The sequence below is a fragment of the Brassica napus genome, chromosome C1 (assembly GCF_020379485.1).
Source record: "Brassica napus cultivar Da-Ae chromosome C1, Da-Ae, whole genome shotgun sequence".
NCBI classification, from domain to species: domain Eukaryota; kingdom Viridiplantae; phylum Streptophyta; class Magnoliopsida; order Brassicales; family Brassicaceae; genus Brassica; species Brassica napus.
The window spans coordinates 30,924,774-30,948,098 of NC_063444.1; the positions used below are offsets into that span (position 1 = coordinate 30,924,774).

Consider the following 23,325-nt stretch of genomic DNA (forward strand, 5'->3'; position numbering starts at 1 on the left):
CCCGAGCACGCATGCAAATCGTATTACCTCTTTAAACGCACCAAAGGCATATATATCTCTAATATGGGTTATGTTACATCAATCAACACCTCTCTATTGTCTATGCATCTTAATCTATTAAGATGAGATATATGGCACATTTACAAGGCTGTAAAAAGTTTGTAAAGTCCCTCTGCGGTCTACAAGATAAGCCACGAATCGAGAACCAATGGAATCATGGGACACAGATTTACACACAGAACATATCATTGACGTTTGATCAAGTTCTGCTTCAGGATTTTATGCTCCAGACTGGGCTTGGTTTCCGATGCTGAGGATTCTCGATTGAATAAACAAGAAGGGCTCCATCTTTTGTCCCTGCTAAGAAACACTCTTCTTGAGTTACAGTCAAAGAGCTGATTATTTTCCCGGCTCCGCTATACCTTCTTACTACTTCAAGGGTGTTCATAGACCGAACAACTATTTGTCCTTGGTCTCCGGCAGTAACCAAAAACTCTCCACACTTACTAAGTTCAAGACAATTGATGCGTCCATTTGACTCGGAGCTGGCGAGATGTTTTCCGTTAATGGAGTAGAGGTGCAGACTAAGATCATCATCACCGTACAGAACAATCCGTCCATGGTGCGATGCAGCAAGCTTCGAAACTGCGCTGCCTGAAGGATGTTTTAAGGATCTTATGTATCTTCCTTCTCGCAATGTGTGGAAAACACAGGTTCCATCTTTTGACCCACTGATGACTATGTCAAGATCAGTGCTGACATATAAGCATGTTATTATATCGTCATGACCACAAAGAATATGAGAAGGAGCATCCGCGAGGACGATATCTCTCCGCAGTGCTTCTGCGTGCATATTTTTAACCCTCTTTTCAGGTGTTTTCATGCGGAGAATGTCCCACACCATCACAGTCGTATCATAGCTACCAGTTGCAAGAATGCTTGAATCAGCAGTCACTGCAGTATTAATGATATAATCAGTAAGGCATGAGTAGCTTTAGCAAAAAATGAAATGCTAGACGTGGCCAACGAAAACTATATTTGAATGAAGCACCTAGATTATGGGATTGAGTGATTTTCCGAGTCAAAATAATGTTGTTATTCTTTGCCATAATTCCAGATTGGAATACTTTCTCGAACATTAAGGAAAACCTATCCTAGAGCCTCATATCATTAGCCAGGCAAAGGAAGCAGAGGACAAATAACATACCTGCAACACAGCTTACGACGTCTTTATGATGTCGGATGCTCTGGACTACCCGTCCATCAGCCAAGGATATGACATGAAAACTGTTCTCCCAGTTCCCACATGAAACCAGAAAGTTTTCCTGTGGGGTTTGCATTGTGGCAAAGCATTGTGATCCAAGTTCAACATTGTCTGCAAGGGGACTTCCAATGTTGCGGGGAGAGAGAACATCAGAACCAACTCCGAAGTATGGATCCTGCAGTAAAAGAGGCCTCAGCTAATGTCGTACAATGTAATATTGAATTAATGGAATCCAAAAAGATAATGGAGAACATACCTGAGAGCTAGAGAAAGTAAAATTTCCGCCAGAATGTAGTTGAGTTGTCAACCAAATCTTGACTGACAAAGTGAGACCCTGGTTGACAAGAACTATATTTGAATCTAGAACACCGACATATAGAACTGATGATGGGGGGTTAGTCGTAGCGGGAAGAATGGAAGTCAAATTGATGGACGCAGGCGCAAAGTACAACGGATGTGCAATTGGAATAGGCGGCCCTCTTCTCGGATGTTTCTTCCGGAAGATCTGGATTGGAGTTTGACCAAAATTAGCAATCTGATCTTCAACTGCTGATATTTGCAGTTCGTCTTCCATATTTTCTACGTCAACAGCACCTTCATATGTAAGGTAATAAAAGATATTTGCTGCCTGCAGTTAAGGAGTATTTAATTTTTAATAAGAACCGAATAAGAGGTTACAACAGAAAATATGCGAGCTTATGAAATATGAAGTACCGAGCAACAAATAAAGCTAGTCTGAGAAAATTAATCGGGGTACCTCCACAGCTGGTTTGCCACGCTGTTTATGTCCAAATATCAAATCAATCCATTCATGGAGATGTGAGCTAACATACTCGCTCTCTAGGGCTTCTCTATTGCGAGCAATAAACATCTCTGGAGAACCCTGCATATATAATTGGCTATGAAGTTCTCAAGGAGATTAAACAACGGTACATTCGGGATGTCTCGGGATGTCTAGAAAACAAATCTAAACAAACTGTCACTACAATCCTTAGCGCCCACACACTACCAAAGGAAGTTTCAAGTTTAGTTTGTTACTACTCCGCGCTAATCTCCACATAATCATAGTTTTATAGGTGGTCTTCTTCAATAAGGACCAAACACACCTCATGAACATGTTTTTCATACCACAACAGTACTCTTAATATATATAGCAACATACTCAGTTGTCCCACCGAACTCCAGAAACTAATTCAGCGCTCCACTAGATTACCCTGTATATAATACGTGTGAGAAGCATACCTTAGCCCATGGAGGTAGACAAATATCTCCGAGAGGTTCACCGTCTTGTTTCACTCCAAGGTGGTAAGAGTTAGAATTCACCAGAAATTCAGGCATGTAGAAGAACTCAGGGATCAATTCTTTTACATCGCTTGTATTTGACAGGCAATTTCGATATGTCCCCTCAATACTTTGAAAAAGACGATCTGCGTGATCAAATTTACCACCCTGGCCACAAACAGAACTGTTATGTGATATGTCCGTATACAGCATTTTTTCATTATACACTCCAGAAATCTGCTAATTGTTAAAGTTGGACGCAAGTACCTGCAGACTACGATGAAGGGATGTAAATGGCTCTAACCTCAAAAGGTAATACAACACACTTCCCATACTTGAATAATGGGACCCGTAATAGAAACTGCATTAAGTTCATTAACAAAAATTACTAAGGTGCAAGGGAAAAAGTATCTCTTTAGTAGAGAAAACATTCTTCACTGTATACCTAGGTATATCAGGATCAGAGAAGCTGTGGTATCTGTCCTCAAAAACCTGGCACAGCAATAAATCATTTTGCATTATTAAATTCATGCCATTAACATCAGAAACTAAATACATGTCAGTGCTTTATACTAACCTCAAATCTTCTTGAATCTAAAGCTCCAACCGGTTTAGAAAGATCACGAAAGGTAGATGCTTTACTAAAATCAAGAGTCTCAGACGAATAGTCAGCCACCACCCAAGGGAAAACAGGATACTGAGTCAAATCATTATAGGATCTGCCTGCAAGGGTGTTGAGAATCATCAAGTATTCAAAGTTTGTAATCTCTCTCCTTCTCCATCTGTCTCTGGCTACTTCTGCCATCTCCATAGCTACACGTCTGTCAACAAAGGAAATCACTGCTGTCCTGTCCCTAGCAACACTCTTCGGAAACAGAAATTCATTCCTGGTAGAAACTATTAACATTCCGACCTCCTTTGCATTCTTTGGCGATGCAAAATTCAGAAAAACTGGGGGCACCGATTCCTGGAAGAAAATTTCCACAGCTGTGTATTGAAGCAAATATCTCGTCCAATGAACACTTTTCACCTATCAACAGACATCCATGAAAACACTATCAAATACGCGGACACCGATGCACGAAATAGAAAATTAGTTTGATGTTTATTACCTTCCCTATTTTCCATCTTCTGTGACGCTTAAACTTTTTTAGCGATTTCTGATTATTTTTTTCAGATTCTAAATCTAAGGATGTCTCCCTCTCATAAGGTGAAGACCATTTAACAAGGATCTGTTTACTGTCAGGTTTTGTTACATCACCACCCTTTGAAGTGCTAAAGTTCTTGAAGACAGATGATCCACCAGTTCCTTCCACCAAAAACTCCCCAGAGAAATGCAAAACATTTTTCATAACTGCCAAACAACCAGCCAGTTTCCTCTTGGGAGTTATGAGAACACACGGAACTGATGTCAAAACCTGAGAAAAATATAAAACGAAAAGCATGTTATATATAGACACTGTATTGCCTACTTCAAAATCTGCGAAATATGCACCTCGCTGGTTTCAACTTCTAAAGAAGAGGCATCTACTTTCTCTTGTACAACATCCTTGAGATCACTACTGCTTCTCACAAGCTCAGAGAACTGGATTTCTGCAGACGTATCCAATAAATTTTGCTCACTTTGACTATTGTCGTTCTCACAAGATTCTGAGCCAGCCTCATCGGTTATCCTGCGAATGCCTTTCAGCAAAAATCTCTTCATCTGTTCAGGTAAATGTATCACACCAGACTTGCTTTCATTGAAAACGTTTGTGGTCTCATTTTCAGTGGCAGTGGAAGTAGAAGGTGGATGGCACAGCCTTTCATCAAAATGATAATTCCTTCTCAACTTTGGTCTACGCCTCCAAGAATCTTCTGTCCTGTCGAGTTTCCAGTGATTTACAATGTTATTAGGAAAAGGAGTTGCAGACCAAGGACCTCTTTCATCCATCAAAGATCGCAGCATGTGAATCCATTTCTCAGTAACGTTTTGCTGTTGCTCTTCATGGCTTAATTGCACTGCAACTCGTCTATTTTCATCCCATGTAAGAACAGTTTTTAAACCGCTTTGCAGCTCATCATCAAAAGGTTTCTTGCTGTTGGATTCCAAAGATGATGCTTCATTATTCCTTTCACCGAGGGCTTTCACTTGACGAGTACGATCAGATAGTAATGTTTTCATGTATGTCGTTTCATCAGTGACTGCAGCAAGCACACGGTCTTTGTGGATAAGATTCTGGATAGAACCCACTTCTTTGAAGATTCCACCAGATTCAGAACTGTCATCCTTACTCATACCACTGGTGGCCAGGATGGACTTTCCACAACTTACGGTTTCACGTATCAGGTGCGATATTACATGAAAACGAGCACCATCATCTAGCTTTCCATATTGGGATCTTACATAAAGTAAACAGCCAATAAAGAGATGCAATCTGCTCTTGCTTTGTTCATCATCAGCAGATAAAAAGGAAGGCAAGAGTGAGGTCACCTGCTGCACACATCTAGTGGCTTTTTCCAGCGACGACATGCACAGATAAAGGGTGACAAGCCTAAACACGATTCGTGGGCATTTCTCACTTCGTAGGAGCATAGCTTTATCAACGTTTTTGTTAATTTTTCCACTTAATGCATTGCCTATTCCTCCTGAAACAACAACTGCGGCCATTTCAGCAGCTGGAACATTTAATGACTCTACTAATCCTCTCGCTCTTTGACCAATAGAGGGACCAGTAGCTAAAGATTTGGGAGACATCTTCATCGGACCCCTTCCATTAATATCACATATTATTCTCCACAAATTGTCATACAGATTCCACCATCTTTCATTGGTCATTAGTTCAGTTATTGTGGTGCAAGAGTGCTGACTTTCTGTGTTTCTGGAAAATGAACGAGGAAAATAACATCATCAAAACAGCTACACATATAATGAAAAACAAATATTAAAAAATGAAGAAAAAAACTACTAAGAGCAGTGAAGAGAGAATTTAAGTAATAGGCTTTCTTTTAAATAGTAAATCACTATCCTGATTTACCCAAACTCCCGTGTTAATATGTTATTGTTTTGATCGGAACGCAGTTATGTTTCTCTACAACAAAATCATGGGCTAAAAGTTACGCTACCACTACATGTATCCTATAATTGGTTTCAGTGGGTGTAAAGTTAGCCACATAGGAATTGAAAGCATATCTTGTCACCAATTTATACATTTGAAATCCAGAAAGAACATACCTAGAGGTTTCTTCCGTCAACAGTCGTTGGAAATTCTCATCTAAACCCAAACTGTGGTCCTCACGGTTTGCAAGTTGTAATAAATCCTCTGAGAAATCAGCACTATTTGCCGGAAACTGCAAGGAATACATTTAACATTAAAGTTCCTATAGATAAAGTATAGCACAGATACGCTTTTAACAGGAACAGAAAACTGGATCAAACCATTTGTTAATTTGATTTTGACCTTAAATAATGAAGTTATTTGGGTTTAAAGAGATTCAAGTGAGCTTAATTTAATCCAAGATGTGTCACTGAATTTTACTAAATACCTTCACTACCCTGGCTTATTATTCATCGCGGGTACAGGTAATGAATGAATGAAAGGATCGTTACCGTTACTATAGATAATCTAATATTCATCAAAAGATCTAAAGCACAACCTGGTCTAACGATACGGGAGAACGTGAAAATACCGACCAAGACATGATTTAGTAACACTTAGTTCAAAAATCAACTGCATGATAGGAATGAAAAACCAAAAGTAGGTTGGTCATACCAGGAGCCTACTGCCAAATTCACGAACAAGCATCTCATCAACGAGCCGCAAGAGGTACAGCACATTGTCGCGACATGGGTGCGAAAGGAAAATATTATCTTCAGATGAGAGTTCCACCAACCGCTGAATCAAGTCTTCATAGAGGTCACGGAGAAAAGACCGGTATGGTGCATCATTCTGTGACGAAATAGAATAAGCAAAGATCAACAACAATATTTTTCTATGGTATAAGAAAGAAAATCAGTTTTGATTAACCTACATGCTCACAATGCAAGAGTATGAAATTCACAGTTTCCTCCAACTGCTGCCAGCCTCCCTTCACAGATAAGATATAGTGGCAGAGAACAACACAAAAGAGACCCCTGACAAAGTGTTGCTCATTTAATGCCAAGTCATCATAATTGAGCAGCTCAGATCTGTAGTCCTTTATCACATCAAGTGTCACTGACGCTGATATCCATGCACTCCATCCAAATTCCTACACATACCGTTTTGTATTTTTAAGTGGCATTTTAACACTTGCATATCTGAAATTTTCAGTCATTGGTGTATATACCATCAAAGCTTCAACATTCATAGGATTTGAATCAAGAAGATCCAAAATGTCACTGATTATTTTTATTCGCGCTGATCCATCCTTGCAGCCGGACAGGAATTTGAAAATAAAAACAAAAATTTGTGGAAGAAAGAAGTGAGAATTGCTTGCTTTGCTTCTCTGCTTATCAACTTGGTTGTATTTCTGCAGAACCTACAAGTAAAAAAAATCTCCCAATGATTTCCATCAAAAAACTTAAGAAAGTTTGTAGAACACAAAATTGAGTAGGAAAAATGATTAAAATCAGCACTCTTGATTAAAATTAGCACTCTTGAACTGATACCTGTTTGGGGCTGGCACCACCAAGAAGAACATCGAACAAGGTTGCACGCAAGTTATCTGTCTGAGGATATTGGAACAGTCTATCTGACATGGCAACAAATATTGGTTGCGTTCTACCACCAATTTTCTTATGCCCTTGTGAAAGAAATTTAGTTCTTCCAACGGGAAGAGTGAAAAACCTTGGTCCTTTTTTCTCTGAAGGTACATCATAAAGAAGCCTTCCAAGGAACTGCAAGCTGAGTAACCTTATAGGCTCGTAATCCCTGCCAAACCGCAAATGTGGAGATAGATGAGCAAGATTTTGTATGCCTCAATAAATAGAGGAAAATTTTCTCCCTGATCTAGTCTAAAGCCAAAATTATTAGTTATGCTCAGCGCAGACCATGGACAAACATTGCTTTAGCTACGAAAGTCTACTGATTTTTCTATGCAACTATTGACTCAATACCATTGGTTTAATTTACAAGAAGGCATGCAACTGTCAATACCACATGTTTCCTTTACAAGAAAGACGCAGATGCAAACAGAAAAACTTATCTTTATCCAAGACTCCAGCAGGAACAGACCACCTCAATAAATTTACCGAATGAGAAAAAGCAAGGAACAGATGTTTACAGTAGAAAAAGCAAGGAACAGACCACCTCAATAAATCTACACTTTATGAAAGGGTTTTAGGGCTTACAGTAGTCTACACTTTAATTCACCAGCCCCCATATTTTCAACAATACTTTGACGGTTAGCAAGTACGTGTTCAAAACAAAACAGAAACATGAACAGATGATGTTTGAGCCTTTGCTCTATCAAATGATTGAGGTTCTTGTCAGTTTTACAATCTGTTAACATGCATAACAGAGGAGCATCTATCGCTGCAAATAAACTATATATTTCAACTGAATCAGTCCATTGATGTACAACAAAGCCCCTTAAAAGTTCGGTAGCATGAAAACAACGACGGCTTTGCAGTAAACAGCAGACCCACCCATATTTTCAAGATTCATGTATATTTGGAAATTGAAATCACATGTACTAACCAACCACGACATATATGAAAACCGATAGGATAAAAAAACTTACCTCTGAAGAAGATTGACGAAAATGTGGCATCCACCAATAAGATTGACTTGTTCAAGAAAAGAAGCAAGGATTGATGTTTGAGAAATTGCGCGGATAACCATATGCAGAACATCTTCGATGCATGCTACATCCTGGCATGTCTCAAAAAATGCTATCAAAGCTTTTACATCCCCTGATGTGATATTCTGCCTGAAATACGGATGAAAAGTCGGAATAAAACTGAGAGCAAAGACTTGAGTATAGTTTCAAAAGTTTATCATATCATGTATTTTATAGATGACTGAAAAAAGTGAAATTTATAGTGGATGACATGCCTTAGGCTCATTTCACCTAGGCTCAGTAAAAGGAGACGAATTTTATGAATTTCTTCCCTACTTGGTCTTTCTGCAATAGTTCTTGCTGGTTGCAAAAGAGTCTTGCTTCCTTTAGCAGAACGGTATCTCTCAGATTCCCAGTAGAAGTTCCATACTATGTCAATAACTCTTGGGAGTCGACAAAGGCTTCCCAGAAGTCGCGGATCATTATCCAGCTGTTGAATGAGAAACATGTAAAGTTCACGCTGCACATTATAGGTTGCACGGATCCAAATGTGAGGATTAAGGAAAATGCTTGATATAGCATCCTCCACAAGCTGCTCAGCAAACCCTGGATAGAGATAGAAAAATATAACAAGAAGTTTAAAATTGACCAGCCCCTGATTTATAAACAACTTTAATACTGAATTAGCGAAAAGGTAAGAATCTGACTAAAGGTGCAAGATTCAGAGAACAGTATGTGAAGAATAGCCATTAGAATGTCAGAAAAAGTCCAAACATAATTAGAAATATATTTCTACTTCATTTAAAAACAACTGCAATATATAGTATCAGAAGTGATGCAAACTAGCTGCAGAAAATCAAAATGATGCACTCACAACACGTACCAGAGCTTGAAATAACATTGAATAGGTGTTTCAAGGATGAAAGTGTTTCCAGATTGAGTTGCTTCGGTTGAATAGACTGTAACAAAAATCCTAGTATGGGGAATCCAGAGAGAAGATGCATCTGTTGCTGATTTCCTGGATTTTCATCCAAGACAGAAGCAATAAGTTCAATAACTTCTGCTGTCATTCGCTCTTCTGGAGCAGGCATTGATGAAGCTTCCTCTTGAAGTGCTTCACTTTCACATCTATCAGTTTGTGTAATCAAAGGGAAAAAAACAGATATCCCTCCGACACAGTAAATTATCTGCTGGAGCAAGCGCCGCGAACATAGCTGAGTGCCAACCATAATATCAGCCTCAAATACGAGCCTATCTTGTAAATGATCTGACACCCGAGAGACATTAAACAATCTCCTACCATCACTCGCCTAGAAGTAGAGAAGGAAAGTTTTTTATTACATTGGAAATAGAAATTTCTTATTAAAATTGGCATAATTGAATAGAAAAGAAGTACTTGAAGAGGTGTATGACCTGTGCATTGAGTCCAAAGGAAACCTTAGGTGCAAGCCCATCTTTTCCATCCAGGATAGCACTAGGAAATGGATTATCAGAAAAGGGACCAGTCATCTCATTCTCTAAGAATGCATACATATAGCTTGGTCCTAGCGAATAGATGGCCTGAACTTGATCCGAAGACAAGGCATCATTAAACAAGTAAATGGGACCGATCTGGCCAAAAAATGGGAACACGTCTCGGATGGATTCCAGGCCTTCGTTATCTTGGATATGTGGCAACGTGATACTTGTACCAATGAAGCAACTGGTAAGTACATCGGTAACTTTTGGATAGCTGAAACAAAGATGCCGAAATCAAAAACTGTACAAATAAAAATAGAGCATCCAAACATACTCAATGTGACTAGACAATATTTCTAACGATCTTAAAACGAGCCTTTAATCAAATTGGTACAAATATATATATATATATATATATATATATCTTGAATCACCTGCATCTTTCGGATGACACGAGCTCCCCATCAACATAACACCTCAGGAGGCTACCACCCCAGAAAGCTCTTCCAATACTGTGGGAAACACAAATAAAATGCCACTTCTTACTGACCAAATTGGTGTGCACATTTACGCATTGCCGTTTCAGATTCAGTGACTGAAAAGGAAGAAGAAACTTGTATTAGGGCGAGTCATAAGAAATTAGAAATACTGAAGAAAAAGAAACAGAAACAGAAAAGTCATGTCATTTGTCTTACAACATAAGACAATCCATCGTTCCCAACAGCGGCAAAGCAGCCCTTCCCATTTTTTGGCATAAAACTGAAGATACCCATTTTTCCATCTCCACGAAAGCTTTCTACCCTAAGCCAACAGCAAAAGGAAAACCCCTTATTCACAGGCCACTGAACAGGGGTTTTGATCACAATGCCCTGCAGACGGAAATAATTTACAAAAACGGTAAGACGTAAGAATAAGAAACAGCCAGAGTTTGTCTACTCACCAATAAAATTGCAACACTTAAAAATGAATATTCCGACAGATTATCACCACTTCTTGGTTTCAAAATTCAAAAGCTTTCAACTTCACATAGCCCCCCCCCCCCCCCCCCCCCCCCCCCCCACGATGTCTAAAGTTTAACCAATTAAACTTGCGGTATGTTCAAATACTGTTATAGCACCGTTCATTAAACACTGAAAACTGATTTCACCGAGAAAAGCTAAAATAAATTGTAACAGTACGAAAACACGCAGATTTTATGCATATAAACTTTCGCAGAGGGAAAAGCACTTACAGAATCAACCCCGTTCATGTCAAAAAAGCCTGTTGGTCCTTTCTCATTCAGCATTGACAACAAACAAGCCAATAACAGTGAGCGGTATTTCTGTTGGTTACCCACTCTTTCACTCCGGAGAAGGGCAAAGATCTTACGAATATCCTTCCCAGAAATACTGTGGCCACCAATTGTCCGAGTTAGCTGTGTTATTTTCAAGATAACACTCTCAGCATCTTCCAGAGAGAACCAATCGAGAAGAAGGTTGAGCATTCCTGCCCGAACACATGAAGCACGATTTGATATGGAATCCCTAAGGAGTTGTTGAAACAAATTTAGCCCATAACACTGCAAAGACTCGCTGCTCTGCCAAATTATTAACATCCACAGTAAAGATATATCCCACAACCAGAATTTAGGAAAAGAAAAATCCAAGTAACATGAATAGCACCAACCTTCTGAAGTACATTTAAGTAAAGTATGATAACATCTTCATTCTGAATAGGGAAAAAAATTGGAAAAGGGGCAGTAGAGTTAGCCGCCATTAATTAGGAGTGAATTAAAAAGAGACCATTTAAGTGGCAAAGTAATAATAACTGCATCATCACCTTTATAAGAGCACTGCCTTTATCATCAAATTTGCCATCAACAAGCATGTCAAGTAGAGCATCTAGGAGTCTTTGGGTAGGTTGCCATTGGAAGAAATCCAACAATAAGCTTTGCAGTGTCTGATAACCCTTGCCAGCAAGGGCTTTGAAAGCAAACTGAAGGCAACAACAGGAAGCAGTGCCAAAAAAAAATTATACTAGTGCAAGACTGCAAGTAATCTTTGGGTACAACTTAACTCAGAAAGATTTCCTAAACGGTAGAATACCCATCTGTCTTTTGTTCTAGTATATTACTAGTTTAGATCCAAGTTTTCTTGGATTTCTTTCACCACTGCTCAAGTCCCAAATCAAGTTAAGCTAAATTCACATGTCATCCAGAGAAAAGCCTTATCTACAAAGAGGTCCGATGTTTGTAATTTGCTAACATGAAAATGAGGAAGTCTTACAGAATAAACATTTTAATGTTGCTAAATATGCTAGAAAAATCAACCCATGTTATTTTTCGCATCCCAAGGTGATAAGTGAAGAAGCGTTTTTTAAATGACCCTTACTGTAGTGAAAAGAAAAGAGCAGAAGAGTCACCTTTGAGGCGTCGTTATTTGCAAGCAGAGAAGTTAGAGTTTGGAGGACATTTAACACCAACTTCTCTCCATTTGCTTCATCGAAATTACCATTTAACAGAGACACGATGTGTAAGAAACACTCCCCGTCACGAAATAGGGCTTGGTAATACTGAAGGGAGAAACAATAGAAGACAAAATAAAGATGATGTCCAACAAAAGTTACAAGCACTAAGTAAAAAACTTAGGGTCATACCCTCGAGTCAGTTTTGATCAAGTCCCTCATACCGGCCAATAGATCAACAGATAAGTCAACAAAATCATTTTCTCTTTCCTTCACTTGAGTGAATGTTTCTAGATATTTGGAACACACTTGTAATTTTGCTGTTTTGTCTTCCTCGCACAGAGGCGTGATCTGAAAATTTGGATAAGAAATATTTCTTTATGCTTCTTAAGAGGCTAAAAGATCAATAGAAGTTTAGTAAAGAAATACCTTCATGAGATCAATAATGTGTTTCATCACATTGTTCCTAACGGCCTTCTCCCAAAATAGCTCAAAAAGGCAATCAACACAAACAGAGCTCCGCAAAACATATACTTTTGCATCATCTGTTGACGAGAAAAACTCTGAGAAAATGCCAATGCATGTTTCCACGCATTCAAACCAACAATCCTCTGAATGAGACTTCTTATGAGGTGAATCAACTAGAACTCCACTGTCACTACTTTCTAGTAAAGGGTCAACACACAGAGACTTCCTACTTTCCCTGGCTTGAGTGCAAGCCAACCTGAGCACACGACAGGGTCCATTCAAGGCCTTGAAAGAGAGTTTATTTTCATTTGAAAGCTGCAACGAGCGTAACAGTCGCTGTGAAAGACCATTTGCAATACTGGGCGTAGATACAGACTGCTCAAGAGCATCTAAAAGAACAGATACACTCGGCTGCAATCACAAGAACAAAAATATAACTTATTCATCAAAGAGAATATAATCAAATCGTATACACTAGCAACACTCCAGCGTCGGGATATAGAACTTTCAAACAATACTCCAACTAAACCCACATTCTTATCAATTTTCAAGCAATCAACAACAAGAAGCATCGGAGAAAAGCTGTATAAATTGAAATGCGTACCGAATGAGACGCAGTTGCATCAGAACTTGCAGGCGATTCCATTAGGGCGCGCCAAATCGGTTTCGTGTCAATGATCTGATTTGAGATCTATATAGCCTACGTACGGTTCGATCCAACGATAAATTATTCTTGGATCGGTGCGAAGGAGAAGAATAAACCCTTCTTCAACTCTCTCTCTCTCTCTCTCTCTCTCTCTCTGCTAATGAAGCATTTACCCCCAAATTCTGGAAAGAAGAAGAGTGTATAGAATTTACAAAAGCAGGTCCTTCGTTTTAGTCAAGTTTATGTAATTTCCCCATATATTATATGTATCTCAATTTACCCCCATTTTCTCCATGACACTTAACTAAATAGTATGAGGAAGAACGGAAGGCACACAATAAGTAGCAGCATATGTATGATCTTGAGGAAGGTTTTCTACAGAAACTGTTCAAATTTCATTGGTTTAATGTAAGAGGCTGAAGTAACGTTTCACACAATAAAAAAAAAAATGTAATTCAAGATATCCAAAGCCTATACTGAAAGGCGGAGAGGAGATTAAAGCAAGGGCTAAGAGGTTTTTGTAATACAAAGAGACCAGAGGATTTCTGAGGGTATCTCAGTGGACAAGCTACAAGATCTTGATTTTTATTGTCTTGACACAGACCGCTTAACAAAGGAGGTCACTGAGGAAGAGATTCAAAAAACTGAATTTTCTATGCCAAGTAATAAGTCCACATTACATGATGTGGATTTGTAAGGCTGCTTGGTCAATCATAGAAAAAATATTTGCGAATGTGATTCAGTCCTAACAGGCTTTTTCCGAATAGATGAAGTTCAACGATATTGTCTATGATTCTAAAGAAAGATAACGAATAAGAGAAGAAATATCATTGTCTTATATTTCTGTGCAATGTCAGTTACAAAGTCATCTCAGAAATCTTGGGAATTCTCCAAATTTCCTCAAAATGTTGTTGCCAAGGTTCATTTGGCAAATTATATATAAGGAGCTTGCAACGGACACAAAGAAATTTTTCCTCACAGCGTGTCATGAAGATCGATATGTCTAAAGCATCTGACGGTCCAATTAATTTTCATGTTAAACACATTATGACTCTGAATTTTAGGTTGAGTTTGTATATTGGATCAATCTTTACATATCAGTGACTTCATTTTCGGTACTAGTAAAGGGTAAATTAACTTCAGAGTGAGAGGGATGTTTGCTTTCACCATATTTATTTGTAATATGTTGAATTTGTTCTCTAGACTGATCAATAAGCAGCGCCAGCAGAAAGAAGAATAAGATTCCACCCTTAGTGTAAGCAAATTCAACTGACCCATTTGTGATTTGCCAATAATCTAATAATATTTGCTGATGGGAAGAAGATATCTAAAGCAAGCTACATTCCTCTGACATAAATAATTCGATCTAAAATGGGTTTTTGACAAATCAATTCCTCTCATATGCAGGAGACTTCAACTTCTAAACTCATCAATCACCAGCATATTGGATTAATGAATTTCAGCTTATACACTTCTCAATAGTTGTGTGGATGACATAAACAAACTCTGGTCTATTTTCTTATGGTTGGATTTGGAGCTAAACCCAAGGAATGACAAAATAGTATGTATAGATCTATGTGTTCCAAAATTTGGCGGAGGCCTTGAGATAAAATTGGTAAACAAACCAAACGAAGTATATTTCTTGAAGCTTATTTGGAGACTCATCTCCCCTCAATCAGTTTTATGGATTAAATGGATTATAGAATTCAAGTAGAGGATCATGGATGTGGACAAAACTCATGTAATTCAGAGACACTACATAATATTTCTATCGACTTCATATCCACAATGTTGAGAATTCTTTCTTATATTTTGATCACTAGTCGTATATGGGAAGACTGCATGAGCTAACAAGTCCTAGAGGATTATATTGATATGTGTATGTCTGCTCACAGAACGGTTGGCATGGTGTGAGACGCCTATATCATCAAAACACATGTCAACAACCCTAAATGAAACAGAGATTGAGAAGTTGAAATGTATGGAACAAGTCGAGGATGTGGTCCTGTGAAACAATGCATCAAACAAATTTTCAAGGAAGTTGGATTCAAAACGGACTTGGGAACTTCTGAGAGATGAAAAGCTGAGAACTAAATGGTACAAATGGGTATCGTTTAAACACACAAATCAGGGTATAACTTGTTCGAAGTAAGTCTTTGCACTTGGTTTATATACATTATTTCTAGATTAACACAAAGTGTCCGATAGATTGAAAAAAGTTTCCTCTTGGCTTTACATGCGGAAATGGACAGACTTTTATTGGTGATATTGTGCCTAAGAGAGCTACAGATCCTCGTGATTCGTTTTAAGATATATTGACTGTGATGATTTGGACCATTTGGTAGACATGATCGGCAACCCGGTTGACTGACCGGTATTTACTTAATTTAGAGCTAGCTTCTTATTTGTTTTTAGCATATCAGCTTTGAAAGTTTCAGTATTATCCATATTCTGAGGAACGTAATTAATGTTCATGCAGATTCTTTTGTAAATGAGGCTAGGAACCAAGGCGTTTCTCCCATGTACAGTAGACCGAGTAGGCTAAAGCTGGTTATTCGAACAACTTTTCTATCGGCTTAAACTTGATCTCACTGTATGGGTTATTGACAAAATAAAACAACATACTTAATAATATATTAAACTTTTTTGCAATTGGTTGACAATATATTATTTTATCAACCATGTAGGCCTTCTATATCTTTATATATCCAAATGTCACTTACATGTTTGCGTACATATAAAACAACCACACCTTGTGTGAAGATTAAAAAAAATCATAAAGCTGTGTCATTAGTCATTGACGAGACTGATCGTGTTAATGTAACCCAGAAAATAATTCGAGACGTCCAAGAGTGATAGACTGGAGTTACAAGTGATATTGAATATCTATATTGCATAAGCTTTGAGATGAAAAAATGCACTGATTTGATGCTCAAAGTGATGAAACCATCTCTACACCTGCTTCTTATCGTTTGCCAAACTTGAACTGCATCCCAATGTAAACTCTGAGTTAGAATAATTAAGAAGATGATATGCAAAAACCAGAAAATTAATTTCTTGATGTAAAAAAGTTTTTCCATGACATTAAAGTGATGAATACAAATTTATTATTGGAAAGATATCTAGTATAGTATTTAGAAGAATTTGGAAGGATTTGATTTTTAATAATTAGATTAGATTAAGGAAATTGAAACGATTTCAGTTTAAAATACTCTAAAATTATGTAATTTAGAGAACTTATATTTTAATTAAAAAATCCATCAAAACATTTTAAAAGCACAATAAACTTCTCGATATGCATTATTTAAACATTTTCAATAATATTAAATTTTAAAATATAGTATAGATGTACAAGCTCAGTAACAAATATTTTTCTTTAAATGTTATGCTTGAGTGGCAAATAATTTGTCATTTTAGTACAAAATACTCAAAATCCCATGTTAGGTACGTCTATTTTAGTTCTTTTTTTTTGGACAGCACATCTATTTTAGTTCTTTTTATTAATTATATATGTGATTTCTTAAAAAATATAACATTTGAAATATGAGTAGCGGTTCAAGATCTATAACAAACGTACTATTCCTTTTTGGGCAAAAGATCCCGTACTATTCATTAGTAGAAAGAACAAGTCAGAAATACTTTAAAGAAGAAAAAACCTGTCGCTAGGTTGAGTCTTATGTGGTACTCATTATAAGATGGCAACGATTTCAGCATCTCATATTTGTTGTGGAGAACAAAGAACCTTCCCGAAATATAACTTGTAACTGGTTCATAAGGTGAAACCGCGATCGAGATCCCGGCTGATACACAACGATGAATTATAATTAAAAAGGGTAGAATATATCTAACAATAAGTTTTTAAAACAAAACGATGATTTTTTTTTCCTTTTTGGAACATAACAAAACAAAACGATGAATATAATTTTTTTTTGGTAAAGATGAATATAATATTTAATTCGGAGACAACTCTTATTTCGTATGAGACAGTTTGATATAGAAAATATTTCGTTATGTGCAGGGTATGTCATATCTAAATAACATAACACCCTATAAGTGATATCACCTTAGCAATTAAAATAACAGATGTGATCATTAAATTGTAAATAGTATTTTCTGATTCTATATATTTAATTTATGAATTTTTCAGATATAGTACAACTTTTTAAATACAAGATAAATTTAATTAAACATAATTATATATTTATATCTTGAAGGAGAGGAAACTTTAGGCTTACCCATATTCTCGAAGAAGCAACAAAAGACTAGAACCAATATCACAACAAAACCTCCTTTTGTTGATCTCTCTTTCATTTTTAAACCCATTTCTTCTTCTTTTGTTTTTTTTCTTTCTTCTGTTTTTAAGTGTTTGTTTAATACTTTTGTGATGTTTTGGATTTCTGTTTTGAAGTGGAAGGAAGTGTGATATTAAGCTCTTCACATGAGTTATTTATATAAGATGCAAATGGATCCAATGGTTCCAAAGTTTCTTCAAGTCAAGAAGATTAATAGTTGACCGTTGCTATCATCAAAACAGATGATTAATCGTGCTCAACACGCTTGACTTGGATTAACTTATATTGTTGGTCAACTGTAACTTACAATATGGGTTATGTTGACTTTGTGTTCTTTGAAGAATTCATGTATGTTTATAGTGAAATGACTTAACCCTTAGTTTAATTAAAAAGTATGTATTTTGTTTTTTTATATGTTATATTTCTTTCACTTAAACTAGTTATATACTATTCAGTCGTTTTGTTTGCTTGTTAAAGATTACTGTTTAGTTAGTTTATCACCAATTAGATATTGATAACAACGCTTCTTTCTTACCTCTATTCTACTAACCTTTTATTAAGCTCCTTGTTAACTAGCCACATTATTAGACCATCTTGTTCTTATATTTTGTTTAGAACATAAATGCATTTTTAATGGCCAAAGTGTCCAAGACCATGTCTTTGTTTTCTTCCATTTAATGGCCAAAGTGTCCAAGACTATTCTTTGTTTTCTTCCTCGGGCACAATTATTTGGCCAGGCTCATGTATTTTTCCAAGACCGTTCCACAGGAACAATAATTTTCTCAAACATTTAATTAACATTTAACACCCTTCTCATTTTCTCTCGAGAGCTGTAAGAGCTGTGCCACCGATAATAAGTTATAACTCATTTCCAAATCTTTCAAATCTAAATAACATCCAAATGAAAAACTATTCAATAACACCGATTCATCCAAATATCATCTATTTGTTTGTCTCACTTGAAGTGAAGAACAAAAAGGGGTGAGAGCAATATACGACATTCAGTGAGATATGAGATGCTAAACGCAAAGTTTATAGATTTGTACATATCAGGCCGGATATAAATAATTTAATCTTAACATATAACAAATACGACACTAATACACCCAATGAACAAAAATGGTCTTATTTACGAGATTAGTTTTTGCACAGCCCAATGAAGGGTTCTCTCGACTAAATTGGCTGCAACATCCACACAATCTCAATTTGGCGTATAAAAGCACGTTTCTGTATCCGGATGACATCTATACTTGTCTCATTATTCAATTATATTTATTACATTAAATGAAAACATTGTTGAACCCATTAACTTTTTGTTACTAGTTTAAGCAAAATAATCTAATATCTTAAACAAGAGACTCCAAATAGACTAAACTCATAGACTGTATATACTAGAATTAAACTATGTATATTCGAAGTCATAGTTCGCGTACAAAAAAATACGAGAAGGACTCTTGTAATCGATTCTGACTAGGGTCACGGTCAGGCATACATCCTATGGACAAGCATAGTCAAGGTTCGATTGAACCATCGACCCAAATACTTCATAGGAGTAATCCTTAGGTTAAATAAGAATAGGCGTAATCCCTAGGTCAAATAAGAAGCTTGGGTATTTTTCTCGACCTAAACCAAGTTGCCGTTTAGCTCAGGATAGTATATGGCAGTGTAGAAAGCTGAGGTTAGGTCAATGTATTGTAGTCTGCTCGTCATAGTTAGCTAACCAGCTCTGCCAGCTCAACAAGCTGAGGCGGTTGGGTTAAGTAGTGTCAGTAGTGTGCAGCCCAGGCTGGGTCCGGTGTGGTCTGGTCGGTGGTCGCTGAGGGGTGCGAGATCTGGGCCAGGATGACTCGGGGTGGATTAGGATTGGGCTTAGCCGAGGTGGTTGTGGGGTAGAGGAAAGATGGGAATGGGTATGGCTGAAGGGTCGTGATGCCTTGGTTGAAGGTTCGTGATGCTTGGGTTGAATGGTTGCAACATTTGGGCTAAGGGACACAATGGTTGGGACTAGTGGACACAACCCTTGCCATTGGTGTCCCATCAACCAGATTCCCTTGTCTATATAATTCACATCGCCACTTCCTCCTTTTTTGGCATAAGTTATATTCGACCATAGAAATCGTGAGAGAAAGAGTGAGAGGAGAGAGAGAAAGAGAAAGAGAGATTGAGAGAGAGATCGGTGTGAGAGAGAGAGGTGTAATCAGAAAAGGGTTAAGGCCGAGTGGTGGGTTCAGTTAGGTGAGTGCTCGGTTGGTTTGAGGCTGTCCGGCGAGATGGTTTGTCGGATTTGGAAAAGGAACGAAAGGGTACCTTTTGTGTTTGTGATTTTCTTATTCTTCTTATTCTCTTTGATTGGATAATGTGAGTGCGATGGTTAGGACCGAAGGTCTATGGATGGCCGGTTCATGGTCATGGCCTTTGGGTTAGATTAGGATTGTTTGGTTAGACGATTGAGAGTTGAGGTCGAATGTATTATCTTTGTTTGGTGCATTTATGTAGGCTACTCAAACCATCTATATTAGCCTATAGACCCTAAGTATGGTCCTATCCTTGGGCGAGGCTAATGGATCGATGGGTCGCATATGGTGTTAGGTTATTGATTAAGGCAACCGGCAGATGAGATGATTTCGCTAAGGTAGTAATTTGAAGTTATGCTGAGTCTAAAACAAATCATGTATATTATTGGGAGTGGGTTTAAATGGAAACCACACATCTCACTTTTATTTATCATTTTTTATCAAATATTTGTTTTTGAAATAATTTTGTTTTGAGTGAGTTGTAAGATAATTGTAGATGAATTAGAAATCTTACATGATTTTAGTTTAAATCGTTTTAGAATCTCATTTAAAACCATAAAATTTTAGTTTTATTATTTTTAACTAAGAAAACACACTAAAATATTTTAAAATCAATATTTTTTTTAAAGGTTCACAACTTAAAATATTTCAATAATAATGAATTTAAAAATACTTTCTTAAATACAAGTTCAATAACACAATTTTTTTTTAAAGTAAAAAGCTTTATACAAAATTAAATTTAAATAATACATTATTCATTCAATACAAATCAATTTAAATTCGTAACTGAATACACCTTCTAAATTTTTGTGAAAATAAAAAAAAATACTAATGTTGCATCGACGATTAGATTAAGTTTTTTATTAAAAGATATAAAGGTTTTAATATATGCATAATAACATTTTTGTTATTTTATATTCTGTGAAGGTTAGCAAGTCTGTTATCAAAATTTTAAATTTACCTAGTTTTTTCCCAGTAAATATGGTACTTTTATAGTTTTATGGTTGTTTCGAAAGGGAAAATTCCTTTAAAATACATGGACTAATTTTCATTTGCTAATAAAATACACGAACTATTTTGGATTCCCATTTAATACACAAACTAATTTTCGTTGCCTATTAAATACACGAACTTTTGAAATTCGCAGGTTTTACACATCGTTTTAGACGGTGTTAACTATATTTAACGGCAGTGACGACAGCGTTATTGTTTAATTAACACATGTTTAAATTTTGAAAATATATATTTTTTTAAATACACAAACTATTTTTCATTTGCTAATAAAATACACGGACTATTTTTGGATTCTCGTTTAATACACAAACTAACATTTATTATCTATTAAATACACAAACTTTTGAAATTTTCAGATCTTACACATCGATTTAGACGATCTCAACTATGTTTAACAGAAGTGAAGACAATGTTTGAATTAAACAAGTGGTTTAACTGTCAAAAGTACGCTCACCCTCAGCCAATTGAAATTAATTAGAGTTAGTTTTGATTCGAGTTTGGCACTCTAATATGTTCCAACCTCTTTTATTCTCCAAACTATGTGTCTTTTCTTCTTCTTTACTTTGATTTCCCTTTATATTGACTCGAAGTGGAGTCGATTTTCATGTCGTGAAAAAGGACGAAGAAAACTACGTAATTTTAAATGAGTTTCTGATTTTGGAATTAGTTTAGTGTTATGCATTTCTAATTCTTGTTCTTCGCTTTGATAGTAGTGATATTGATTCAAGGTTAATTTACACTATGATAAATAAGTTTAGTGTTATGAATTAAAGAAACATATATTCTTTCTACTATGATCAAAAAATTTAAAATTTCATAAAAAAAATGTACACTATTAAGCGTCACTGGAGAAGAAAACTAACAATATAATCAATCGGAGGACTTTTAAGGAATTTTTTCTTCACAATTTAACCACATGCTCAATTAAACACTAACATTGTCTTCACTTCTGCTAAACATAGTTGACATCTTCTAAATCGATGTGTAAAATCTGAAAATTTTAAAAGTTTTTGTATTTAATAGAAAACAAAAATTAGTTTGTGTATTAAACGGGAATCCAAAATAGTTCGTGTATTTTATTAGCAAATGAAAAGTAGTTTGTGCATTTTAAAGGAATTTTCTTTTCACAATTTAAACACGTATTAATTAAACAATAACGTCGTCGTTACTTCCGTTAAATATAGTTAACGCCGTCTAAATTGATGTGCAAAATCTGCGAATTTCATAAGTTTGAGTATTTAATAGGCAACGAAAATTAGTTCGTGTATTAAACATGGATCCAAAATAGTTAGTGTATTTTATTAGCAAATGAAAATTAGTCCGTGTATTTTTAAAGAATTTTTCCGTTTCCAAATAATTACACTCTTGTATACAAAAACATCAACAAGTTACTGTACGTCGAAACTTTCTTCGGTGGGAATGTAAACAGTAGATTCTGATATTTTAGTCGCCGAGCAGTACTGTAACCGTTCCTCAGAACAAATACCCAACATGGGATGTGATGGCTCTTCCTCCATGGTATATATTAGTGGTGTCTCCAGTGACATTCTAGCAGGAATTTGACACCCCAAAATTCTCAACAAAAAATCTCTTTTAATTAGATAAAACTTCGGTTTCTTCCAAACGAGATGGATTTTAATTATTGCCCTGAGGGTTAATATGTCGTTATAGAATAAATTGATTTTATGAAAATATTTAAGCCATAAACCTTTTATTTTATGAATTTCAACAATTGAGTAATACTATGAGACCCTCCTGAGAGTAAGGTGTGCTTAAAGAACTAAGATGACTAATTATCTAACACAAAATAATGTCTTTTGACACCTAGAGTAGTAACCACCAATTTCGCCTTAACATTATTCTCTACATAGTGTAAGAATTTTTTTTTATTTTGAACATGAAAACTTCATATGTATTACGAGGATTCAAGTTAACTCTAACCATTTAAGCAGTCAATTTGGAAGCATATAATCTACATATAATAAATATAGATCGTTTAATTGAACACTTGTGGTAAGACATTTAGCACATACATTCAGATCTCGAAGAACAAATGAGATATGAAAATTGTGAAACTTAAATATAATTGGGGAAATTCATCAATTTCTGAGGGAAAACTAGGCTACCCTCCCTCTTCTTCAATCAACTTAATTAGTTGTAGCCTTGTAGGTAAACTTGGATATTTAGCATAGCATATAAAAGAGCAAGCGTTCCTTCACGGAAATGAGGTTGTACTTGTTCGCATGTTCTTGACCATGTAGCATCAATTTGCCATCATATTTTTTTCTAAACTATCTTGTTGGTATGTGCTCTTTCTTTCCGGTTTTCAACTGATTTCTCCACTAATTATGCTATTCTCCATGTATCAACTTCATGTTTTTTTGAAACTAATGTATCAACGTCATGTTTTGTGAGTTGAATGGT

General features: G+C 36.2%; 2 protein-coding genes across 4 annotated transcripts; both read right to left on the reverse strand.

Moving 5' to 3' along the window:
- Positions 1-23: 23 nt before the first annotated feature.
- On the reverse strand, positions 24-13,489 carry LOC106376678 (BEACH domain-containing protein B). Of its 3 annotated transcripts, XM_048745853.1 has the most exons (28): positions 13,260-13,488; positions 12,617-13,066; positions 12,380-12,538; positions 12,146-12,295; positions 11,564-11,719; positions 11,411-11,452; positions 10,977-11,321; positions 10,441-10,614; positions 10,180-10,340; positions 9,701-10,019; positions 9,171-9,597; positions 8,563-8,893; positions 8,249-8,437; positions 7,176-7,437; positions 6,854-7,045; positions 6,557-6,775; positions 6,298-6,474; positions 5,760-5,875; positions 4,041-5,406; positions 3,658-3,963; positions 3,123-3,575; positions 2,991-3,037; positions 2,813-2,906; positions 2,507-2,713; positions 2,022-2,147; positions 1,521-1,892; positions 1,208-1,439; positions 24-954 (listed from the first exon to the last, which is right to left on the reverse strand). In XM_048745853.1, the coding sequence occupies exons 1-28, from the start codon at positions 13,299-13,301 to the stop codon at positions 272-274; spliced, it is 7,797 nt and encodes a 2,598-aa protein (XP_048601810.1). In that variant the 5' UTR covers positions 13,302-13,488; the 3' UTR covers positions 24-271. The 3 variants fall into 3 exon arrangements, 2 of the variants coding, with proteins under 2 accessions (XP_048601810.1, XP_048601811.1); XR_007318525.1 differs by lacking the exons at positions 24-954; positions 1,208-1,439 and having other exon boundaries at positions 1,857-1,892; positions 2,022-2,137; positions 13,260-13,489; XM_048745854.1 differs by lacking the exons at positions 12,380-12,538; positions 12,617-13,066; positions 13,260-13,488 and having other exon boundaries at positions 10,977-11,316; positions 12,146-12,170.
- Positions 13,490-15,913: 2,424 nt separating this feature from the next.
- LOC106374758 lies at positions 15,914-17,736 on the reverse strand. Its single transcript, XM_013814712.3, has 3 exons — positions 17,537-17,736; positions 16,958-17,101; positions 15,914-16,287 (listed from the first exon to the last, which is right to left on the reverse strand). Exons 1-3 carry the CDS (start codon positions 17,622-17,624, stop codon positions 16,076-16,078), a joined length of 444 nt encoding a protein of 147 aa, XP_013670166.1. The 5' UTR covers positions 17,625-17,736; the 3' UTR covers positions 15,914-16,075.
- Between the last annotated feature and the right edge of the window lie 5,589 nt (positions 17,737-23,325).

Bases quoted from the DNA above. Each gene is read 5' to 3' on its own strand.
- LOC106374758 (XM_013814712.3), bottom strand. From the start codon at position 17,624: ATGGGTTTAAAAATGAAAGAGAGATCAACAAAAGGAGGTTTTGTTGTG. The intron at 17,102-17,536 runs GTAAGCCTAAAG...GTTGTGTATCAG, and splicing joins TTGCTTCTTCGAGAATATGG to CCGGGATCTCGATCGCGGTT. The intron at 16,288-16,957 runs GTTTTTTCTTCT...ATTGGGATGCAG, and splicing joins AAGACTCAACCTAGCGACAG to TTCAAGTTTGGCAAACGATA.
- LOC106376678 (XM_048745853.1), bottom strand. From the start codon at position 13,301: ATGGAATCGCCTGCAAGTTCTGATGCAACTGCGTCTCATTCG. The intron at 10,341-10,440 runs GTAAGACAAATG...CTTCCTTTTCAG, and splicing joins ACGATGGATTGTCTTATGTT to TCACTGAATCTGAAACGGCA. The intron at 10,020-10,179 runs GTGATTCAAGAT...TCTTTGTTTCAG, and splicing joins GTGTCATCCGAAAGATGCAG to CTATCCAAAAGTTACCGATG.